Genomic DNA, 24909 nt, shown 5'->3' on the forward strand with positions numbered 1-24909 from the left:
AGAAGCAACCAGAGCTTGAATGATTCATTCCAGGGAATAGGATGAGAAAGGAAGAAAATGATGCAACAAAAATTAAGAAATCGTCCCCCACCCAAATCCTAGTGCCCCAAATGAAGTCCTCTTAAGACCTCCATTTTATTGCTTCACTACCAAAAAAACCATGTTGTGATTAGTGAGTTAGTGAAAAGTCTCTTTTCCTTGTTTAACTTAATTCATGGTGCTCAGATTCTCACATGTGCTAGGTATTGTCCACATGTATTTGTTGCTGCACTAAGAGAAGAATTAGTTTCAGAGAAGTGGATAGATAGACATGGGCACTAGAAGAAAGAAAATAGGCAAAGACAATGTCTAAGAATAAATAAAATTAACCAAAATAGTTCAGGTTAAAAATTTCAGTCATTTTTTAGATTTGTGGATGCAGACACCACTGAGGAACCAATAAAAACTAAAGTTTTAAAACTAAAGTTAAATATCTGTTATACAGTATCTATACCTCGATTCTGGTAAGTATCAATGAGGCATCTTTTCAACTGTGATATATACTTTATATCACTCAGACCAAATATGGCTGAAGTATTACTTACGTGATCTGTCGTGAGTGCGGCACAGGGGTGAAAATGATGAAAACAAATGTCACCGTGCCTTACTGAACATATATGCTTCTCTAAGTCATTGTATCTCTCTCCATAGAGCACTACGAATGAAGGGCAAGAATATCCAAGTAAATGAACACACAGTGACTGGAATAATTTTACAGTAAAGAAAGAAACTCGCATGAATACATCGGACATACCAAGTCTAACTTTATATGACTGCTTCCTTTGAAAGTAGTCTTTGTGAAAATTGCCGCGATGGCCATCAGTTCTTTTAGAAGAAATATTTTTTTCTATTATATTGTCTGCTTGTTTCCAGTACCGTTTTACTGTTTGTAGCCACCTTAAAAAATAAATTTGCATATTATTTAGGCAGAACATGAAACTACTTTCTGTGACATAAAATATTTTTAATAAAGAAAAATGTCATGTGCTTTAAAAATTGTACTTAAGGGAATAGGGCCTGAAACCTGACAAATTGAGACTGAATCCCAAGCTCCTTACTACTGGCTATGACTCTTGTTATATCACTTAATTTCTCTATGCCTATTTCCTACTTTTTAAAATGGAAATAATAATAGTAGTGTTGGAAATTCTATTTAATATTAGTAATAGAAGTAGTAAGTCGTAAGGGTTGTTGGCATTTAAAATAAATTGATCCATGCAAAACACTTGGCACAGTACCTGGTACATTGGAGTCTTTGCTCTAATTGTTATTATTAGTGGGCAAAAGAATAGCCCCAAGACAAAATGATATGGGGCTTTCAACTACTGAGGCTTTGCTATCTTTCTACAAAGTGGGACAATATAAGAAATCCCAACGTCCATGAGACTGTGTCATTCCATTTTATTTTTATTTCTTGATGAAGGACAAAAAAAGGAACATAAATGAATTAGTTCTGGGGAACATTTTTGAGGTGTGGGGGAAATTTCTTATTCAATTGCAGATCTGGCTGGGAGAGTCCCTGATTTTCCCTTATAGAGTGTGGCCTAGATCAGCACTTGCCAGGAGGTGCTAGAGAGACTCTTTCCGTAAATACCATAAGATAAGTTAACAAATTCACCAGAAAGTTATGAAATAGTTCAGAACCCATATAGAAAGTCTGATATTCAAACGTTCAAAATAGATAACCATTCTATCCAAACTGCAACCTAATGCCTACTCAGTGAGACGTTCAGGGTTGCTTATTGTAGCCGAAAGAGCCAGAAAGGGACATCGAATCATGACAAGGAGATGTTCCCAAACTTCGGCTCCAATTTCTCCACCAAGACAATGGACCTATTAAGGACAAAAAATTTTCCATTAAAAAGTTAATTTAAAAATAGCACATGAAAATAAGACATGGAAGTCTGAATTGTCATACGTAGTTTCCTGTTACCTTTAAAAAACAGTGCCAAATTTATATAAATACTGTCAAATTCAGGCAATAAAAAACCTTGACACAAATTTTCCCTAATCCCCATAACAAATTCATCAGTAATTCCTCTCTATCTTACTTTCAAAAATTTATTTGGGATCTATGCATTTCTCTCCATGCCTACGGGCAGTCAGGTCACCATGACATCTCCGCAGCACCACCGCAATAGCCTCTTGATTATACTCCTAGGGCCCCCTTCCTGCCCCTCACATTGCAGCCAAAACGATGCCTCTAAAAGAGAAATTAGAGTAGGCCATCTCCCTAATTAACTCCCTTCAATATCTTCCCATTACATGTGGAACAAAAAGAACCTCCTTAACAAGGTGGATAATGCCGATCATACTTTGGCCCCTGCTTGTCTCTCTAGCTTCATCTCAAGCCCCTCTTACCCATCTTGCTCCCAACTTTGCTCCAGACGTACCGGCCTTTTCTTTATTCCTTGAACAGAACTTTCCTACTCCAGAGCTTTCACATGTTTGTTCCTTCTGCTTAAAAAGCTATTACTCCCTCTATTCAACCTGTTTAGAGTTCAGCTTAATGTCACTCTATTAGAAAGACTTTTCCGACTGTCCATTCCAGAGTTGTCCTCCTGCCGCCTCCCTGCCATTATTACAGTTGTGACAGCCCCCTCTTTTTCTTCCCAACATGAACCAATGTGAGCCGGCATAGTCACCTGTGTGCTTAATTGTTTAATTCCCTTTTGTCAGTTACTCTTGTGACTTTAGACCTGGGCATCCCCAGCACCAATAGTGCCTGGTATTGTGGAGGCACTCCTTAAATATTTCCTGAATAAATAAATGAATGTATCTTGACCAAATAAAACAAGTTGAACTAGATTCAGTGAAGATTCTCAAGTGTGGTCCCCTTTAAGCAGATTAAAGTATGGCAGCTGGCAATCAACTGGAAAGGACTTATCATCAGAACCAGATAATTAAAAAATGTTTTTCCACTGCCCATTTGTCTTTTTCCTGGTCCGATAATATACCACTCTGCTGAATATGAACTTTGTGCTTTGTACTAGATAGCACATTTTCCTGACCCTACCAGACTAGATATTAGGCTTCAAAACCTTTCAGCTTTACCCTTATATAAAACTATCATATCATTTCATAGTTTTGAGGTTCAAGTACAATTCAAAGTTCTAGATTACAGGGATGAAATTGTCAGATATTTTTTGAACAGAAATATTCAAGGCCCTTATGATGCAATACACACATATTAATCAAAAGCACAGCCTGATTGGTGTCTCCAAATTTACAACAGGAAAAGTTAAGTTAAATACAGATATCATCTTTCTCCCCTTTAAGTTGAAATTTCCTTGGAGCAATAGAATATATCCTTTTATAAAGTTTTAAGTTTTTTTGAATAAATATTTCTAATAATAATGCTATAAAAATTTTCTAAATATCTTCCATTTGCCCCTATAAATTTCCATTGTTTTCTACCTTGGTCTCTATGCCAAGTAAACCAGCCTATAGAGACTACTTCAAAAGGGCTTCATTACTCCCTAGTTTCTTTGTATTTGGCCAATGGAGAGAGCTTTGGCAAAAGGTTACCTTGAGCTGGCTATGTCCTTCAACTAAGGTAATTGCTCCTTACAATGTGGCCAACTCAATAATAATCTCCTTTCGGGTCTCAGTAACTGCTTCTTTGCCTTGTCCCTTTGAATCTAGGGGTAAGCTTCTAGCTCTAACTTATTGCACTAGTCTTAATAGTGTCTCTCCTGCACACTTTTGGAAAATACTCTTCTTGACTTTATTTTTAAGTGTGCCACTTGTTTTCAGCTGGGACCATGACTGATAAGATAATTTATGTAAGTAACATCATTGTTAGAGGCCAACTTCTTTGCTTTAGGGATTAAAATTTTAATTTTGACCTCTCTGTTCAAAATTTTTGCCATGGTGGTTATTTCTGCTCCTCTGAAATTGTAGTCACCAAGGACAGGTTCCTCTCCCATACAGTGCTTTGCAGCATACACTGATATACCTTATTGAGTCGCAACAGGAAAATGAAGCCAAAAGATTGCTTAGGATTCACTGGGAAAACCATTCAGAAGGAAGTTCCTTCCCAACCTGAACTCTATATAAAGGGACAAATATCCTGAAGTACCAAAGATCTTCATTATATGTTGATGTACACTAGGAAATTAACCCAGAGAAGTAATACCAAACCTACCTCATCGAATATAACATATCTGATCCTTTTCACCCATCTTTGGCGATGAGGAGCTAACAGCAGAATTTCAAGGCAGGCAGGCACTGTAATAAGTACCTAAAAATAAGAACATTGTATAAACAAACGTTTTGAGCATTTAATATGTACAAACATAGTTATAAGAATACAAGGGAGAGAGTTATAGCTCCTGGATGTACCAGCTGATAAACAGGATACGGTATTGCTTCTGAGAGTATTTCATTAACAGTGTGGTGTATCGGTTGGAACCTTATGAAACTGCAATTTTACAGTCGAAATGGTAAATTGTTGAAATTTAAATTTAAATTCTTTATAAGTATATGAAGTAATACAAGTAGAAAAAGTTAATTGCCACAAGTTTATTTCTTCAATATTTAACCTAAGATACAGTTTAGGTTAAAAAATGTTTATGAAGAATCAATAGCTATGGATGTGGGATGAAGTAGGGAGAAGCTAAACTTCAAAACAGGCCTGATGAAGTCTTAACCAACCTGGTTCAAAGTTCTGGAGTGAATATTGGCTGTCAGAGCAACTCCATATGAAGCCCAAACGGCCCAGTGTTTATACCCCCACCTAGCTCAGTCACAGGATACGAACTATGCAGGCAGAACCGGGGGGAACGGACAGCTGGCATTTGTCTAGACCACATTCCCACATCTGGGCAGCAAGGTCATCCTTGAAAGGTGATCTGGGCGGTACATCTCCATGTCTGTCATGCTATGCTCTATAATCATGTTTTCACCTTTTGTTTAGTCTTAATTGTTTATCTATGAGTTTAATAAGAAGGAAAACTGTCTATAGTTTACTTAACACCTAACTTTCTAACCATAATACAACATTTAAAAACTACAATGAGCATCATACTCATCAAGAAAAGTAAGAGAATCCTACTTATCAAGAAAAAGTAATTCTAATTGGAAATTGGTGTTTGTTAATTTTTTCATAACGTTGTGTTTTTCAGGTGATTTTGAATCAAGTTATAAACCAAGATGATGCAATGACCTATAACTAAAATCTGAAATCAAAATGTAAGTGTCCTCCTATTATCTCCATTCTTTGGAATGAAACAATATTAGATTTTCTCGAAAGCCATTTCATCTTTTGTAAATTCAATAAACTTATTTCCATAAGGCCTTGAGAAGATGTTGAATTTCTGGTGAAAAAGACATATAAGTACGATTATATAATATGATAACAAAGCATTAATTTATATATCCTACCTGACAGTTCAGGGCATCATGACGATAATCCCTTGTAAAAACACCACATAAACATTCACCCTTTGGCATATTTTTGGTATAACGACTCTGAACAGTTGCTGCCACTTGATTAACAAGGGCCTAATTGACAAGGAAAGAGGTTCATTAATCGCATAATAAAGCACAGGTAAAATCTCAGAGAACAACAGGAGCTGTAAAAAGATATATCCTGCTACGAGTGTAGAAAGCTTAATAACTCCTTTCTTATACGCATCTACTCTAAAGACACTAATGCGCTCTCTTTAATATATTTTACTAAGCGTGTGAACCTCATTGATAAACCTCAACATAAAGTACAATGGGGGAAAATGGTTTCATTCGAAGGCAAAAATGGAAAATGCTGCTCACACATCAAGAAAAAAAAAGCAGTTGATATCTGAATGACAGAGGTTTATAGATACTTGTGAGTTTGCTATAGAAGAAAGGTCAAGTGGGGAATTGTCAAGGTAACTTTGTGATTCTTATAGTTGGGGACGTCCCCCAGACATCTTAGGTTTGAATATAGACATTAATAAGTAAAGCCACGCTCTGGATCAGCCACGTAGCCTGGTCAGTAGAATCAGTGTGTGGAAACCTCTGAACATCTCTCTATTTCACACTTTATGCCAAAATAAATAAATAAATAAAACAGATTAACATGTACATTTTAAAATATAAGCATAAAAATAATAGAAATACACATTTCATATATTTTATATATTTGAGCACACATGGAAAAGCTAAATGAAAATACTGGTAGACAGGACTATACAAAGACATTAGCAAAATATTGTTATGATTAATATGGCCATAATATATTAAAAAGACAAAATGGCAATTAAAAGTATATTCATTCTAATTTAAAGAGAAATAGTATACTAACTATACAAAGTTCTGATAAATTAATAAAAAGACATTGCTTTCCCCTCCCAAAAAAGAAAACTGGGCAAATGCATCCATAAGTGGTTCATGAACAAAGAAATATCAATACCCAAAAATCACACAAAAAGGTGCCCAAATCACTAGTAATCACAAAAATGCTAATTTAAAAATGAGATAAAAGTTTTCACCTATCAGTATGGCCAAAACTTTTTATTTATTTTTTATTTTTTATTTTTATTTATTTATTTTTTTAAATATATCTTTATTGGTTTCAGAGAGAGGAAGGGAGAGGGAGAGAGAGATAAAAACATCAATGACGAGAGAGTCATTGGTTGAGCCCGCAACCCGGGTATGTGCCCTGACCGGGAATTGAGCCCCGATCGCCTGGATCCTAGGTCAACGCTCAACCGCTGAGCCACGCCTGGCTGGGCGTCCAAAACTTTTTAAATGATTATAGGAACATTGGAAAATATGAGAAAATGTACACTACCACATATTGCAAGTAGGAATAAAAATAGATTTAAACTTTTAAAAGAGTAATTTGGCAATATGTATTGTGTTGACTTACCACTTCCACTTCTAGTCAGCTTAATTTTTCTTGACATATTTTATTAACTTCCAACAATGAGCACTTACTGCTTTCGTAAACATGAAAAACAAAAAAACCCTAAAAATAATAAAATAAAATACCAGCCCCAGCCAGGTGGCCCAGTTGGTTAGAGCATACCCTGTCCACCAAAAGGTTTCGGATTAATTCCTGGTCAGGGCACATACCTCCGTTGTGGGTTTAATCCCCGGTCAGAGTGAGGAAGCAACTGGTGGATATAGTTTCTCTCTCTCTCTTCCCCTCTCTCATTCTCTCTCTCTCCCCCCTTCTTCTCAAAAATAAATAATAAATAAATAAATAAAAATAAAGTGCTAATTTCAACTAATATATTGGTCAATTTGGTTCTGAATATAACCACTGTGTATTTTCCTAGAAAATAAAATAGAGTCTGAATTCACACTAATCCACAGAATTAAAGTTACCCCAACTAAATTTGCCTTTTTGCTGACTGGTCACAAGTATACATGTTTCCGCGTCCAAACGTTGCTGACTGGTCACGAGATAACTCATGTCTGCACTTACATTAACTTAAGCAATTTTAAACACCTTGCTAACCAAAGTAGCCGGCCACATGGGTGAGTTCTGACTCAAAACAGCCAGTCAGCAATCTGTTAATTGTAATCACATTTAAAACAAAGGGTTGTGAATGAGAATTGGCAAGCTTACACTTCCTGCAAATCAAACTTTCTCCTAAATGACAAAAATCACACTTTCTGTTTTTAATTTCAACATTATGAGTTCTAAGCATAAAAGAAATATGACACAACAACCTGGCTTGAGAAATGGGGCAGTCACTAAGGCCCAACAGCAGTTTAAATATATCCTATAAACTCTGCTGAGGCACTAGCATGTTAAGTGACTCAGCATTGCCCAGCCAAGTGTGTGCACTTCTCTCAGTTCAAGCACAATGCTGAATGACAAGATCACAAGACCGGACTTTTTCCTCACAATGGTGCTAAGGAAAATATTATTTGGCCTCTGAAACTAAAACAGAGAAAATGCAGGTTAAAATAAGTTAAATCATGGAAACAGAGAACAGATTTAGTTACCAGAGGCAGGGGTGGGAGTTGGACAAAGGTGGGCAAAAGGTGTATACTTTCAGATGAATGACAAATGCGTTCTGGGGCTGCAATGCACAGCACGGGGACCACAGTCAGCAATACTGTACTGTATACTTGAAAGTTTCCAAGAGAGTAGATCTTAAACGTTTACATCACAAGAAAAAAATTGTAACTATTCGAGATGCTGGACGTTAACTAAGCTTATTGTGGTCATCATTTCACAACATATACGTATGTCAAATCATTATGCGGTCTGTCAATTATATCTCAATAAAACTGGAAAAGGAGTAAATGAAAAGTGAAACAGATTCACATGACTATCTGCATTATTTTAAAAGAAGAGGTTCAGGAATGAAGTGCAACTGAAAGTCACTTGAGCACTAACCTTTGTTGGTGAGACATACACAACCACCCCTTCATTGCTCTCCTTCAGCACTTTCTCCATGCAGTAGTAGGAAGCATAGGTTTTGCCTGAGGACGTTGGGGCAACAATCACAGCTGATTCATTATTGTCCACAACATCTAGGAGCTCTCGCTGCAGGGTTCAGAGCACCATTTGGGTCAATAATGTGAAGAGCGTGTTACCAAAACAAATACATTAATATGCCTTCAGTATAATTTTCTGAACCTCAAGAGGAAACTGGGAGTTGCAAACACATAAAGGGATGATAGAAAAATCTGAAGAATTCATGATATTCTCCCAGAAGAGAGAACTATTATGCTTTTCAGCAACCAGAGGTGTGTTTTTGTGTGAAAAATGAGGAATGGGTCTGAATAAAATATCTTGTTATTGAAAAGACTTTTTGTCTAATTATTTGTCATTGATTAAGTGCAGAATGGTTTTGAGAAATCCTGTTCTAAGAAGTAGCCAATATATATTTTATGATGGTGAGAAAGTAGCTGAGGAGGAAAAAAAAATCAATTATTCATTATTTTATTACTTATCTTCTAATTTCTCTAAGGAATAATGCCGGGTACCTACTTTGGAGGGCATGTGGGATCTTTATCCCTTCAGCCAATACTTTTATTCATCAAAATAATGACTACCCAAAGAATCATAAGTCCGTACGATGGGAGGTATGTGAAAAAAATCCAGAGTCCCAATCTGCACATTCTCTTAATTTAGGTCCACTCTGGGCCACACCTCAGAGTGAAAGGAGCATCAAAAGAACTGCAATGTCTGTGGGATCAATGAAGAGTATTTGGCTGCCTTGTGTCCTGCACTGAAGTAAGCACTGGTTCTCCTGCTCCTGAAAAAGAGGCAGGAATTTTTTTAAGATACCCCCACCATCAATGTAAGAAAGATGAAGTAATATCAAACATGACCAACCAAAGTGGTATGAAGCTAGAAATCAATTACACAAAGTGGAAAATTCACACATATGGAAAGATTAAACAACATGTTACTCAACAACCAATGGATCAAAGAATAAATCCAAAGAAAAATTTAAAAAATACTTAGAGACAAATGAAAATAGAAATCTAACATACCAAATTCATGGGATATAGCAAAAGCAGTTCTAAGAGGGAAGTATGTAGCAATAATGACTCCATACAAAAATTGCTAGAACTACTAAATGAATTAAGTTGCAGGACACAAAAATCAATACACAAAAATCTGTTGCATTTCTGTATACTAACAACAAATTATTAGACAGAGAAATTAAGATAACAAAAGAACAAAATACTGAAAAATAAATTTAACCAAGAAGGAGAAATATCTGGACACTTACAACTACAAGGCATTCATGAAAAAAATTGAAGAACACACAAATAAATGTAAAGATATTCAATGCTTATAGATTGGAAGAGTTAATATTGTTAAAATGTCCATATTACCCAAAGCAATCTACAAATTCCATTGTCAAAATTACAGTGGTATTTTTCACAGAAATAAAATATACAATCCTAAAATTTGTATGCAACCACAAAGGACCCTGAAGCAACCCTGAGAAAGAACATAGCTGGAGGCATCATGCTCCTTTTTTTCAAACTATATTACAAAGCTATAGGGATCAAAAGAGTACGACATTGGCAGAATAACACATAGGTCAGTGGACCAGAATGGAGAGCCCAAGAATAAACCCATGCATATATGGTCTATGAATTTATGACAAAGGAGTCAAGAATGTACAATGTACAATGGGGAAAGGACAGTCTCTTCCATAAATGGTGTTGGGAAAACCAGACAGCCATATGCAAAAGACTGAAATTGAATCAGTATCTTTCACTGTACACAAAAAATGAACTCAAAATGAATTAAAGACTTAAATGTAAGACCTAAAACCATAAAATTCCTTGAAGAAAACATAGGTGTTAAACTCTTTGATATAGGACTTGGCAATGATTTTCTAAATCTGACACCAAAAATAGTCAACAAAAGCAAATTAAGTCAGACCACATAAAACTAAAAAGTTGCACAGCAAAGGAAACCATCAACAAAATGAAAAGGCAATCTACTGAATGGGAGAAAATATTTGCAAATTATATATCTGATAAGGGGTTAATATCCAAAATAACAAAGAAATCATACAACTTAATAGAAAAAAGCAAACAATCCAATTACAAAATGGGCAGAGAATCTGAATAGACATTTTTCAAAAGAGACTTACAGATGGCCAACAGATACATGAAGAAAATTTCAACATCATCAATGATCAGGGCAATACAAATCAAAACTACAGTGAATATCTCCTCACACCTGTTAGAATGACTATTAAAAAAAAGACAACAGCCTGGCCAGGCGTGGCTCAGTGGCTGAGCATTGACCTAGGATCCAGGAGATCACGGTTCAATTCTGGGCTAGGGCACATGCCCAGGTTGCAGACTCAATCCCCAGTTGGGGGCATGCAGGAGGCAGCAGATCAATGACAACTCTCTCTTCATTGATGTTTCTCTGTCTCTCTCTCCCTCCCTCCTTTTCTCTGAAGTTAATAAAGATATATTTTTTAAAAAGACAAGAAAAAAAAGACAACAAATAACATGTATTGGCGAGAATGTGGAGAAAAGGAAACCTTTCTGCTGTGTTGGTTAGAATGTATATTTATGCAGCCACTATGAAAAACTGCATGGAAGTTTCTTAAAAATTAAAAATACAACTATCCTATGATCCAGCAATTCCACTTCTGGGTACTTACTAGAAAAAAACAATAACACTAACTCGACAAGATATACGCACTCCCATGTTCATTGCAGCATTACTTCCAACAGCCAAGAGATAAAAATAAACTTTAAGTGTCTATCAATGATTAAGTGGATAAAAAAATTATTATATATATATATATATATATGCACATAAATATGTATATACACAATAGAATACTATTCAGCCATAAAAAATGAAATCTAGCCATTTGCAGCTTCATGGATAGACCTTGAGACATTATGCTTAGTAACATAAGTCAGTCAGAGAAAAATAAATACTGTATTCTCTCTCTCATATGTGGAATCTAAAAAAAGAAAGAAAGAAAAACAAAAACAAAAACCTAAGCTCGGATTGTTGGTTGCCAAAGAACCAGAGATGGGGTGTGAGGAATTGGACAAAAATGGGTGAAGGGGGTATTAAAAATAAGTTAATTTAAAATAAATGAATAAAAACCACTACAAAGAAAAAAAATGGAGCCCCACAATTATGATTAGCATTAGATTGGCCTATATTAGAAGGAACCATGGGAGATTAAACTTTCTTGGTGTATCAGAGCATAATATGTACTACTATCTAGGCTCTGAATGTGAAATCTATGTGTCAGGGAAAAAATGCCTAAACACAAAAATGTAAACCTAAAGTCATTATTCCAGGCAAACTGTATGTCACTGGGAGGTAGGCCTGGGTCTTGGGGCTGACTGCAGTGTTGGTGCTGAATAAAGCCTCTCAGCTCATTCTGAATTCTTCTGATTCTCCAAAGCAAAGTCCTTGGGCCACACTCCTTAGAGATAAAGTTTTTCATTTTGGTGCTAAGTTTAAAAAAAAAATCAACACTGAATTGTTCCAGAAAGAAAATGCTATATAAAATAAATGTTTCTGATATCTTCCTCAAAATAAAACAAACAAAAAATGAAGTCAGATTCTGAATAGGACTGTCCATTAGATTGAACCTATGTAATTGCACTTTTGTAGGTAAATATGTTCAATTTATCAGTAATTTTATATGGTTCAATCTATGCAGAAACACATTTCATTCTAAATTTTATATCCATAAATATTAATTTTACATTTATTTATAGAAGTAGCTACTATGATGACAGATGAGGCATGTAAGTATATAAACAATTGCCTATACAGTTTAAGCTAGCAAATTTCTCTGTGCACATTTATATATTTGCATATGAAATCCTACTGACACGGGGAAAACATGGAGACGCTGCTCCATAATGATACAACTGGATGACACACAACTTCAAAAATATGCATGTGAATTCATCAGAGTACACCCAAGGAAACGGTCTATTAGTAAAAAAGGAATGGAATGAAAATTTCACTTTCTTTAAGTTGAAAAACAGTCTACATTTGACATTTCCAATGACAAATAATTTTAATGATATGATTCAATACTAAGAAGTTAATAGCTAAGATCTGGAGACAGCACAAGTGCTCATCAGTAGATGAGTGGATAAAAAAGAAGCAGTTCATTTACACCAAGGAATACTATGCAGCTGTAAAAAAGAAGGATCTATTATTCCCTCTGAGACAGCATGGAGGGATCTGGAGATTATTACACTAAGCAAAATAAGCCAGTCAGAGAAATACAAATATCACATGATCTTACTTATATGTGGAATCTAATGAACAAAATAAACTGACGAATAAAATAGAACTAGAGGCATGGAAACATGGAACAAACTGACGAATCTCAGAGGGAAGGGGATGGGGGTATTGGGAAGAGATTAACCGAAGAATTTATATGCATATATGCATTGACCAGGGACACAGACAATAGGGTGGTAAAGGCCTGGGGCAGGGAGGGAACTGAGTGGAGGGGGTCAATAAAGGGGACATTTGTAATACTCTCAACAATAAAGATTAAAAAAGATAAAATTTTTAAAAAGAAGTTACCAATGAATATAAATTGTAGAGGCACAATAATGAGAAGCTCCTGAGATCACTCATATTTAATAATAAAATACAAAAATGTCTGTTTCATTCGATCATTACCTGCCATGTGTCAGGAATAAAATCCTGAACTCTGGTATCTGGATCTTTTCTCTCATCTCGTATCAAATAATGGCCCATGTGTTGTAGCTGAAACCGAGCTGGCCCAATGCCAATTGAATAATTATTCTTTTTCTTTTTCTCCTTTATGCCATCTCCTGCAACCTGTATTATTTTGAAAGTGATTTTAAATTATATCATTTAAATAATTAAAATGCTTATTACTAGCACTTTTTTTGAGACAATTATTTTACCGCTTTTTAAATTTTCTAATATATTTACTGAAGTCATTTACCACCTAATCATCACCTTAACTATGAGTAAATTAGCAGACATCAAAATTTTCAAATATCCAGTACAGTGTTTACAGTTACAATCTGATATATTTAAAGACGATTGAAGAATCATGATATAGTGTTTAAATTTTTTGCTAGAATTATGCATAGGATTAGTTTTAAGGGTCTGCAGAGATTATCTGGCATTTAATGTTTGTACAGACAAGCACTTGTACAAGCTTTCTAATTCTAGATTACTTCAAATGTGGGCAGCTGGATTAATAATAATGATTATGAATTCAGAGTAAATATTTTCAGTTAAAAAAATCTAGAAGAGGTGACTGTATTTGCAAGACACTTAATGTATACCTAATAATTACTCTATTAAAATAGAGCTATTCTGAAAACATTACCTCAACTGGATATACAGAACTTCCCAACTCATCAAATCCTAAATAGTTAAGGCATCTGGCTATGAGTTGCCGATCTGCCTCTTGCAAGAGTTCTGGGTATTTTTCCATCAAGGAGTGGATCCTTTTCATCATTTGAACAGCTATACTTAAATCTTTTGTGGTTTCACCTTGGCAAAGAACAATAAAGTTGTTATAAAGATCACCAAAAATAATAATTTTTTTATTATCCAAGAGTAGTCATCCAGGCTATCAATCTGACCTAATTAAATTCACTCTTACTTAACATTAATGGAGGTTTTGGAACACAAAGTACTAAATAAAATAATGTGTAACTATACACACTTCATCATCTCCATGGGTAATTGATTTGGAGAAAAAGAAAAATCTTGTAGATCATGAAAGAAATAAGATCATTAAAGCTCAAGTTTATACAAGTTCTGGGGAACAACAAATATTTTCTCCACCTATTATTTTCATGCTTTCTCTATTATGTTGAATGAAAAATATTCAGATGATTTAAAATATCTGGTTAAAAACTTAGCAACACTTACTGAGATCTACTGTTGACCCATAGATAAGTATTTGGCATAATTAGAGCCTCTCAATTCAATCAGCCTAATACAACTGCTAACACAGACTTTGCTAATTTCTCTTTATTTATTTACAGTCATATATGTATAACCTTTTTATTCCTCCTCACTGCTAATCTTTCCATACTTAACATCTAAGGCTGTTTTTTCATTTCACCTGTCTTCCAATCTATCTGTACTTAGCAAACATTATCAAACACCTGCTAAATGCTATGAGAAGCTACAAAAGAAATTGAGTACAGAATTCTTAGCCTCCAGAATAAGCCACTGTGAATTCTCATCTCTCTTAGTAACACTCAGCTTAGATCTTGATACAACATGTTGTTGGTTCAGGAGAAACACATAAGCCAAGTCTTAGGCCTTTCACAGTAATGGAATCCACAGTGTAAGGATGACCTTGCTAGAGCAGATTGAAGTTAGCAGAGTGAGAGTGTGGAAAAAAGACCATGGTGACCACGTGTTAAATGGATTCAAGTGTGAAAAAGCTCAAGACTGACCTCAACTAGGTTTACTCAGAATTGTCAGTTTGGAGGTATGGCACGCCATCATTTCACCTCCTATCAATTTTCATATCTCTACCTAGTCTTATTTCTCCTTTATCTTCCTGTTCCTGCCTGTTCTTTTCTTTTCCACTCTACTATAGAAATTGTAGAGTGCATGGAACCACAGCAACTTCTGGAAGAACTCAGCATGATAACAAACATGACCCCAGTTTCACCCAGAAAGAAAATGTTTATACTTCAGATCTCAAAGATGAATGACAGATTCTCCCAGGGTGCCTCAACTTCTTTCTGGGTTCCCTTAACCATTCCCACAACTTTGTAAGTAATTTTTTCAAACCTCTCTTTGTGATTTAATTTCAATTTGCTCATGAATGCGCTGAATATATGCTACTGGAACCCTGTCTGAGATTTTGTGGATGACTGATAAAACAGAGGTAAGAATACTTGGAGGAATTTTGTAAGGACAAAATCAGATAATGCATCTAAGACTTCAAACACAAATTTCTAGTTAATGAGCAACAGCTATCATCATTCTATTTTTTTATTAATTCTCCAATTCACCAAAATAAAAAACATAGAATCACATACCTTTTCCTTGGCTTCTACAATGTTCTTTCCATGCTTTCAAGCAGGCAGTTAACCCTGCCACTTCAACTCGGTATTTCACCAAGTTACTTTTACATAATTTCAAAAAATCTTCCAGGTTCTGTATTCCAGAGTTTAAATTCTTTTTCATTTCCTCTTCAATGGAATATGACAGAACATTCCATTTAGTTTCTTCTTTTTGTTCTTCCTTGGCAAATAACCTCTTCTTATTCTCTCTAGTAATTATTTCAGCCTTTGTCTCCTGCCCAACAAGGAAAGAAACATATCATGAATCAAGTTGGAAATATTCCCAGATGATATTTCATGAATGAGACAATATTTTTAAGTGTATATTGATTATTTTGACCATAATCCTATTCTTGAATAAGCACAATTTTACTCTGTGTCTGTTACTTAAAATTAAAACCTCTTTTAATTGAAAACTTATGACAATTTAATTTAATGAGTATAAAGACTCTAGATAATTGTATAGGTTTCTGAGTGGCCTGTATTATAAATCAAAGATTAAATATGACAAGATCAAAAACACCAGGTCATTATTTTTTCATGTCTCCATGCACTGGTTCCTGCAGCTGTCTCTAGAATTACCTCTTCCATTCCTCCACGGTCACCTCTCTACTGCCTACTTGTCCTTCAAGATAGTTCCTATATGAAGCCTTTCCTAACTCTCTTCCTAGGCACTATCAAAGCACTATTTACATGTTTTATAGCTGTGATTTCACTTGTCATACTTCCTCTGTAGATTAATTTCCTTAAAACCATACACATGAAAGTTGTCTGTATGTCCCAAGCCAAAATATTTAGTTCATAATGTTCGACTGAATGAAGAAAAAGAAAGGAAATGAAAGAAAGGAGTGGATAGAAAAAACAACATTAAGTACAACTGATTTGCTCTATCCAGCTACACATTTCCTATTGACTTAAACACAATATGGAGCCACATTTACCAATTTGGTTTATTAATATACAAAGGCAAGCTAGAAAATTGTATTCATAAGAGAATTATGACATATCTTCCACTCTTCTAGTTAGTCATGAAATTAATATCTAAACTTTGCCTATAATGAAGTCAATTTTAGTTGCTATCACTTTCTCGGTGTTTAATTCTAATCAATAAATACTGAAGTTTCCCAGTGTTTCAGTCTTCCAAATGTATTGTCTTGGGTTAACTCAGCATAGTTTTATCTCAACAGAACAAGGATGACCCTTAGCTCTTTGCCATGGAAAATGCTTTTATCTTGAATATGCAGAAGAATACACTTCTATAGTGCTAAGGGTGTTCAGTTCCCATTTAATTGTTAGATTATTTAATTCCTAACAATGCAGAAGAATGAAGCATGAAATTTTTTTCAGTCTTTATAACTTGTACTATGTAATGAGGATTTTTGCAAACTTAACATTTTATAACCTCTCCCAAAAAAATGCAGAAGAAACATCTTGATAGCCCTAAATGAAATAGGAAAAGCTGTACTTGGATGATCTCCTAACATTAAAATTGGCTATAAAAAAAAAGGTCATCATGACAAAGAGAAAAATAATGACCACCTAGTTGGGCTTGGGGAAACTGTTTTTTTACTATAAGAATAAATGCCCCTATTTCTTCATGGACTTCCTTTTTCAATTTCAGCTTTGCTGAGGCACATTTGGTAAATAAAATTGTCAGATATTTAAAGTGTACATCATGATGATTGATATATATACATTTTGGAAGGATTCCCCACATTAAGTCAATTTACCCATTCATCTCTCTCTTTCTTTCTTTCTTTCTTTCTTTCTTTCTTTCTTTCTTTCTTTCTTTCTTTCTTTCTTTCTTTCTTTCTTATTTATTTATTTATATTTATTTTTGGTGAGATCATTTAACATCTACTCTCTTAGCAAATTTCAATGATACAATACAGTTGCTATCAACTATAGTCACCATGTTTTAAATTAGTTCCTCCGACATTATTTCTTTTAGAGCTGAAAGTTTGTACTTTTTACTAACCTCTCCCTATTTCCTCCAACTCCCAGCCCCTGGCAACTTTTCTGCTGTTTCTAGCAGTTTGACTTTTTTTTTTTTTTTAGATTTCACATATAAGAATTGTTTGTTCTATGTCTGAAAAATGCCATTTGTATTTTGATAGTGATTACACTGATTCTGTAGATTGTTTTTGGTAGTATGGACATTTTAGCAATACTAATTCTTCTACTTCATAAGCATGGAACATCTTTCCATTTCTTTGTTTCTTCTTTAGTTTCTTCAGTGTCTTATGATTTTCAGTGTATAGGTCTTTCACCTCCTTGGTTAAATTTATTTCTCAGCATTTTATTTTTTATTAAGTCCTAACCCAAGGATATGATTTTTCATTGATTTTTTAGAGAAAGAAAAGATGGGAGAAGTAGAGAAGAAGGAGGGAGAGAGAGAGAGAGAGAGAGAGAAAGAGAGAGAGAGAGAGAGAGGTGAGAAACTTTGATCAGTTGGTTCCTGTATGCACCCCAACTGAGGATCAAACCCACAACCTAGGAATGTGCCCTGACCAGGAATGGAACCCACAACCTTTTGGTGTATGGGATGACACTCCAACCAACTGAACAACCCAGCCAGGGCAGTATTGTATTCTTTTTAATGAAATTGTAAATGGGACTGTTTTCTTAATTTCTCTTTCTGATAGTTCATTATTAGTGTACAGAAATGCAAGATTTTTGTACATTGATTTGTACCTGCAACTTTACTGAATTTATTTATTGATTCTAACCGTTTTTTTGGTGGAGTCTTTAGGGTTTTTACATATACTATCATATCATTTGCAAAGAGAGACAGTTTTAGTTTTTTTCTTTTCATTTGGGATGCCTTTTACTTCTTTTTCTTGCCCAGTTGTTCTAGCTGGGACTTGGACTTCCAGTACTATTTTGAATAAAAGTGGAAAGAGTGGGCTTTCAGTCTTATTCCTGATCTTAGAGAAAAAGCTTCCAGGTTTCTACCTTTACCACTACACAACGGCCTTCTTTCTCTCTTATTATAGTCTTTGACTTAAAGTCTATTTTCTCTAGTATAAGTACAAATACCCTGTTTTCTTTTGGTTTCCATTCACATAGGGTACCTTTTTCCATCCTTGTACTTTTAGTCTGTGTGTATCCTTAAACAGAAGTGAGTCTCTTGTAGGCAGCATGTAGTTGGGTCTTTTGCTATTATTCATTCAGTCAGTCTATGTCTTTTGATTGGATAATTCAGTCCATTTACCTTTAAAATAATTATTGACAGGTACTGACTTATAATTACCATTTTGTTAATTCTTTTTTCTGGCTGATTTTATAATTCCTTTGTTTTTTTCTTCTCTTTGTCTCTTCTTCTGTGATTCAGTAATTTTCTATAGTGGTATGCTTAGACTTCTTTCTCTTTTGTCTATGTATTGCAGGTTTTAGCTTTGTGGTTACCGTTTGGCTAATGCAAAACATGTTGCATTTATTTACATTATTATATTATCTACCTGGAGCAGACCAGAGGGAGAATATAGAGATGAGAAGACTAACCACAAGGTAGCAGCATTTAAAGTATGAAAATTGGATTCTTTCAGGGAAAGAATGGGAGATGGGTGTTTTAGTCGGCTGCCTCTGGCTGAGTCCTGGTAGGGCTAGCTAGGCAAATACAGTGCAAGCCTGTTAAGAACTATGTCTTCGTTTTGTATAATCTTTTTTTTTAAAATATATCTTTATTGACTTCAGAGAAAGGAAAGGAGGGGGAGAAAGAGAGAGAGATAGAAACATCAATGATGAGAGAGTCATTGATCAAGCCCACAACCGGGCATGTGCCCTGACCGGGAATCGAACCCTGATCGCCTGGATCCTAGGTCGATGCTCAACTGCTGAGCCACACCTAGCCAGGCTGTTTTGCATAATTTATGGGTCTTGTGGAAGCAAGCCCCACTGGCATTCAGAGTAGATGTTTTGGGGGCCCATTAAAAGTTGGGGTACTAAATGTCGGATCCAAACTCTTCCCTTCTGAGGGAGAGATGAGAACTGTGAGTTCCTTCTTAATTTTACTATGTCTCTGTGCCAGGGGGTTGGGTTTACTGCAAGAGTATGTCTCAACTTCTTCCTGTTTTGTTAGTTGTTTTTTTTCATTCACCGAAAGTGTAGGAGTCATTCATCTAGTTTCTGGATTTCCTTCAGTAGGAAGTTTCAAAGGAATAACTAAGCTCGCTATAAATTCACCATGTCCATGGGAGGAGGTGAGTTCAGGAACCTCTTATATTGCCACCTTGAACCAGAACTCCCAAAGGGCTACATACATTTTAACTGTTACCTCAACATTTCTATATCGAAGCCTTTAGTCGCTTAATATCTTATTTTTTTAAAAAGATATATTTTATCACGTATAGATATGCAGGTTAGAATATCTTAGCAAGTAAATAAAATAATAGGTGATCATATGGGAAAAAACTATCAGAGACTCAACAAATATCAGCTTAAGAAGAGACAAAAAAAGTAAAATATTTTGATAGAATTTATAGACCGTACATTCTTTTTGCTCTTGCGTTCACTGAAATTCTTCTTTGGCTTGGTATCTTGAGTTACAATGATTTTGGAAGAGACTGATTCTAATGAACTTCCATAAAATCGTTGAAAAACATGATACTTTTGCACAGATCTAAGATAATAAGGATCTCTAGATTTTTCTGAAAAAGAAAAGAGACTTAACTGCAACACAACTACATTTATTCAATAGCATTCTCACGACTTATTCACATCATCCTACTCAAACACGCACTTTCCTGTTTTGTTTGGAACAGTAATTTACTGTTCAAGTTTGTTAAAGAGGGAAACTTTAACTCAGACTATCTCTTGTCTAAAGAATAATTCCTTACTTTAGTTAAAGGATATGACAAAGCACTCCTTCATTGTCTACCTCTCAAAACAAATATCAGGATGCCATAAAGAATTACAGATTCTGGGCATTTCCTCTGCCATGTGCTCTGTGAATAAAGTTAAGAAGAGGAAGTTAAAGGCAGAGTCAAAAAGATATCCATTTAGGATATTCTGGCTTTTTGCATCACTTGATTGAAAAATCATTACTCCAGGCCATAGCCACAGAGTCAAGAGCTTAGCAGCTGAGAAAAACTTGCACTATGGTAAAATCCAATAACAAAGGAAATCTTAACAATCAAGATGTGACTTACTTCCTTACCCAAGAAAAACTACAATACTCACTTAAAGGGAATAACTAAGCTAGTTAATTTTTCTGCTTCTATCTACTTATATCAAATCAAACCACTTTGAAGGATGTTAATGGTTAATCTAAAAGATCCCATCGAATCTTGCAAGATCTTGGTAGCTGTTTGTATGAACAGGCTGATAAGCATGCTTATTGTGCACACTCTTAGATTCTTCTCAAAGGAAGTTTTGTCAACTTGAAGGAGGGTGGGAGTGAGCACAGGGTTAGACAAAGATGAAATGAAGACAAGGCATGAACCAAAGACACCAGATCCCTAATTCAATCTCTGGTGATCCACTGTTAGTAGTTTCATGGGCCTCTTTTTGCAGTTCCTACCATCCTAAGCATGAAGGCAGATAAAATGCTAGCACTTGTTTACACACAGTCAACTGGGTGGCATGAAAGCAGCTGCAATTGGCTGAAAGACTATGGCCTCATTATTTCTGACATCAAGGAATACACTGATTTCTTCGACTACAAACTATCTTTGCTTAAGACAGCTTCTCATTTTTGTTTGACAAATGCCATATTTGTGTACTTCCTCCTATGACACCTGCATACCTAAGTATATGTGACTATTAGTAAATGAAATGGGACTTTTTCATTATCATCTTTACTGACATTCACCTAAATATCTTCTAGACTAGTCTTATTCAAGAAATATAATTTGTGGTACATCATATGCTAATATTTCATTATGAGATAAAAGGCAGAGAGTGAAATTGATTTTAATTGATTTCACCAGTGTCACACAGCTCACCGTCAAACTGGCACTTTGTCCTGTCATAGTCATCACTAAGCGGTCTGTGCGAATGCCAGTGTACAAGTTCATCAAATTCCTTATGTTTAACCAGGGAAGTTATGACAGGATCATCCCTATGAGATAAAAAGAAATATATTCATATTTTAAAGTACATGCTTTCAAATGTGACATATCACAGATTATACTTTGTAATAATATTTTTATAAATCATAGCCCCCTTTTGCTCTTTCTGATATGATATAAATGGTTGAACACAAAAAGCAGTTTTTTAGAGGCTCAATAACACAGAATCTACTCCATGTTTTAAACAGTCCCGTCAACATCAACAAATATTAGTTAATTCATTAATTAAAAACATGCAGCTGGAGTAATTTTACTCTAAGATTAAAACCATGTTGATTTTCACCTAGTATCAATCAAAGGACATTGATAAATTTGATATTAAACTCATTATGTATTACAAACATGTATTATATCTAATATATTCTAATCCGTTACATTTCAAAGAATCTTTAATGATTAATTCTTCCATTCGACACAAGTGTTCATAGATGCACTTATGGCCCTATACCTCTTCAAGAAAGGCAAATCTTTCAAAATGTCTCCAGTGAATTTATCAACCACCTCAGATGACACTGGAATAAAACCCAAATTGGGTATCTTTTCCTTGGAGGTGTCTGTGAACAAATAAAATGTTAAGACAAGGTCAAATGTGAAACTTTCATACAGGACTATTACACATTATTTTCTAAAACTTTACATTAAAAAACATTTTTCATTGATCTTATTTATATTTATCAAATTCCTGCTCTTCCTATAAAACTATTTCCCACATTAAAACATTTTGGAAAACAGCAGAGTATTAAAAAATAGACATCATTTAAGTAGGTAGGTAGGTAGGTAGGCAGATAGATATCATACATATTACATATGTCATATATAAGATAGTTGACTAATAAAAGCTTTTATTTAGCATCTGGTTCATAATTCTAGGTAACCTGCCATTGCTCTGCCCGTTACCCCTTGGTGTTCACTGTTTCTATCTTTGCCCAATACCTTCCCACTACAAGCTCTACAACTCTCTGCCTGAGCACTATTTATTTTACAGCCCACGCGGAGCAGTGCTAAGAATTTAATGCTCCAGAGACAGCCCTCAGTCAAAGACTGAGATTCCCAGGACAATTTACCTGCAGTTGCCCACAGTGGAAGCCTCTCAGTAACTTGTCCTGTATTTCCTTTTCTTATCTTCCTTACCTAATCTCACCTCCACCTTATTTGATCTTTCTGGGGTCAACAGACTACTTGCACTTGAGTTTCTCTCTGGTGGAATTTACCCTGACAGAAGGAAAGAGGGGAGATATATATATTCTTTCTCCATATTACAAAAGATATCCTTATATCCATACACCCTAAATTCTCAGTAGGTTTTCTTCTCATATTCCTTCTGGGATCATTTTCTCCTTCCTGAAATTCATCATGGAGAAATATCTTCAGTGATGCCTTGATAAGGGGTAAATCAGTTTTGTATTTCTGAAAATATCGACATTACTCCTTCATTCTTAAATTATATTTTAAGAGTTATATATAATGTTGCTCTATTCTGACTTCCATTATTATTATTGCAAAAGTCTATTATTATACTTTGTTCTTTCATAAGATATTTATTTTTTATATTCTACAGTTTTACTGTCTTGTGTCTAGTGAGTATATCTGTCTAAGAGTGTGACTATGCACATGTTTAATCTATTCCACTTGGGATTCATAATACATCCTGAATGTGTAAAGTCTTGTCTTTCATCAGTGCAGGCAAATGCCCAACCTTGGTCTCTTCAATTACTGCCCAATCCACATTGGCCCAATCTCTCCAAATGAATGAAAGGTTGATTTCTTCATTCTATCCTTCATATATATACATATATATATGTATGTATATGTGTATGTGTGTATATATATACTGTATGTGTGTGTTTATACACACACACACACATATATATATTTTATTTTTTTTAAATCCTCACCTGAGGACATGCTTATTGATTTTGGAGAAAGTGGAAGGGAGAGAGAAAGGTGTACAATGTGATAATCTCTATTTTGGTGTCTTTCTCTTGATCAATTTCTAGTTCACAAATTCTCTTTAGCAATATCCAATCAGCTTCTTAACTCATCTGTTGATAATACTTTCATTTCTATAAATTTGGTTATTTTAAAATGTAAATGATGTCTGATAGTATTTTGTTATTCTCTCATATTTCAAATCTCCTATTTTATTTCTTGAAGCATTTTTAAACATATGTATAGTATTTCACATTTGATAATTACAAAACCTGAAGTTCTTAAGAGTTCTAGTTCTTTAGCTTATTGTTTCTCTTAAAGCTTATTTCCTTTGTTGTTTTATAAATTTGTATTTGCACTAATATTTGGCAGAAAATCCTGTAAAACCAGGATTTATGTTATGTTCCTCTACAGAGAATTTGCCAGACTGCTTTGATCACTCAAAGTTAATTTGTGGCTTAGAGTTGTCTTGGCCCTGCTAATAGAGTAAACTGGAACCCCAGATTCTTGGGAGGGCAGATCAATAACCAGAAGCTCTCAGAGTGATTTACTTGGCATTACCCAGAGAGCAGGCTCTTTCTTTACTTTTGGCCCCTGGGATTTCTCTTTTGTTTTTTCTTGTTTTGGGTTTCTGGGTTTTGTGGGTTTGTTTGAGCTTAGCTATAACTATATAAAAAGATATTTGGTATCTCTTATCCAGCAATTCAATGGTTGCCCACAAGAGATTATCACTTGATCTATACTGCCAAATTGATGAAAATGGAAGTCACATATATCTCACTTTTTTTTTTTAAATCACAGCATTAGTTACAAGCAAAACATGTAACACTTCAAAGCTATAATCATAGCACAATACCCTGATGATATGACAATAAAAGTCATTTATTATTCAATTGTACAGTGCCAGAAAATTATTTGTACTTGCAGCATTTAGTTAGTGGTACTTTCAAAACATTATCAGAGAAATGATGCTTTATTTCAGATTAATTTAGAGATTTATTACCTTTGATTGGTAATGGATCCTTTTCAAGAAAATTAAGTTTTGTTGTTCTCAGAGGAAATGGCTTTCCAACATCAAAATTTCTGACCACCTTTGATACAGCATTCCAGAGATATTCATAATCCTTCATAATGGCATTTCCCAAATCCAAATGTAGGCCTAAGTAATCATTAAAAATACTAAATGTTAAAAGACATTCACACCTATGCAGAAACACACATTTTGACTAAATTCATAGAGCTCTTAAATACTTGTCAAACAGTAAAATTTTCAGTGGGTTCCCCACTGCACCTAAATGAAAATGGTCCCTAGTGTTGACTAGGAGATTGTAGATTTAAAATGTTATCTTGTTTTCCTAGTTTATAACTAAGTATT

General features: G+C 34.8%; 1 protein-coding gene across 1 annotated transcript in view; it reads right to left on the minus strand.

The window, feature by feature from the left end:
• Window positions 1–24909, minus strand: part of LOC107527530 (putative ATP-dependent RNA helicase DDX60) — an 80458-nt gene that overhangs the window by 41649 nt on the left and 13900 nt on the right. Inside the window, exons 8-20 of the mRNA XM_016200307.2 lie at window positions 24538–24693; window positions 22054–22159; window positions 21480–21595; window positions 20026–20183; window positions 15511–15769; window positions 13830–13996; window positions 13145–13306; window positions 8378–8527; window positions 5425–5544; window positions 4187–4282; window positions 1757–1872; window positions 794–936; window positions 585–694 (exon numbers count right to left, since the gene is read on the minus strand). Coding sequence (XP_016055793.2) covers window positions 585–694; window positions 794–936; window positions 1757–1872; window positions 4187–4282; window positions 5425–5544; window positions 8378–8527; window positions 13145–13306; window positions 13830–13996; window positions 15511–15769; window positions 20026–20183; window positions 21480–21595; window positions 22054–22159; window positions 24538–24693 — 1859 coding nt within the window. The remainder of the gene's footprint in view (window positions 1–584; window positions 695–793; window positions 937–1756; window positions 1873–4186; window positions 4283–5424; window positions 5545–8377; window positions 8528–13144; window positions 13307–13829; window positions 13997–15510; window positions 15770–20025; window positions 20184–21479; window positions 21596–22053; window positions 22160–24537; window positions 24694–24909) is intronic.

The sequence above is a fragment of the Miniopterus natalensis genome, chromosome 4 (assembly GCF_054644295.1).
Source record: "Miniopterus natalensis isolate mMinNat1 chromosome 4, mMinNat1.hap1, whole genome shotgun sequence".
NCBI classification, from domain to species: Eukaryota; Metazoa; Chordata; class Mammalia; order Chiroptera; family Miniopteridae; genus Miniopterus; species Miniopterus natalensis.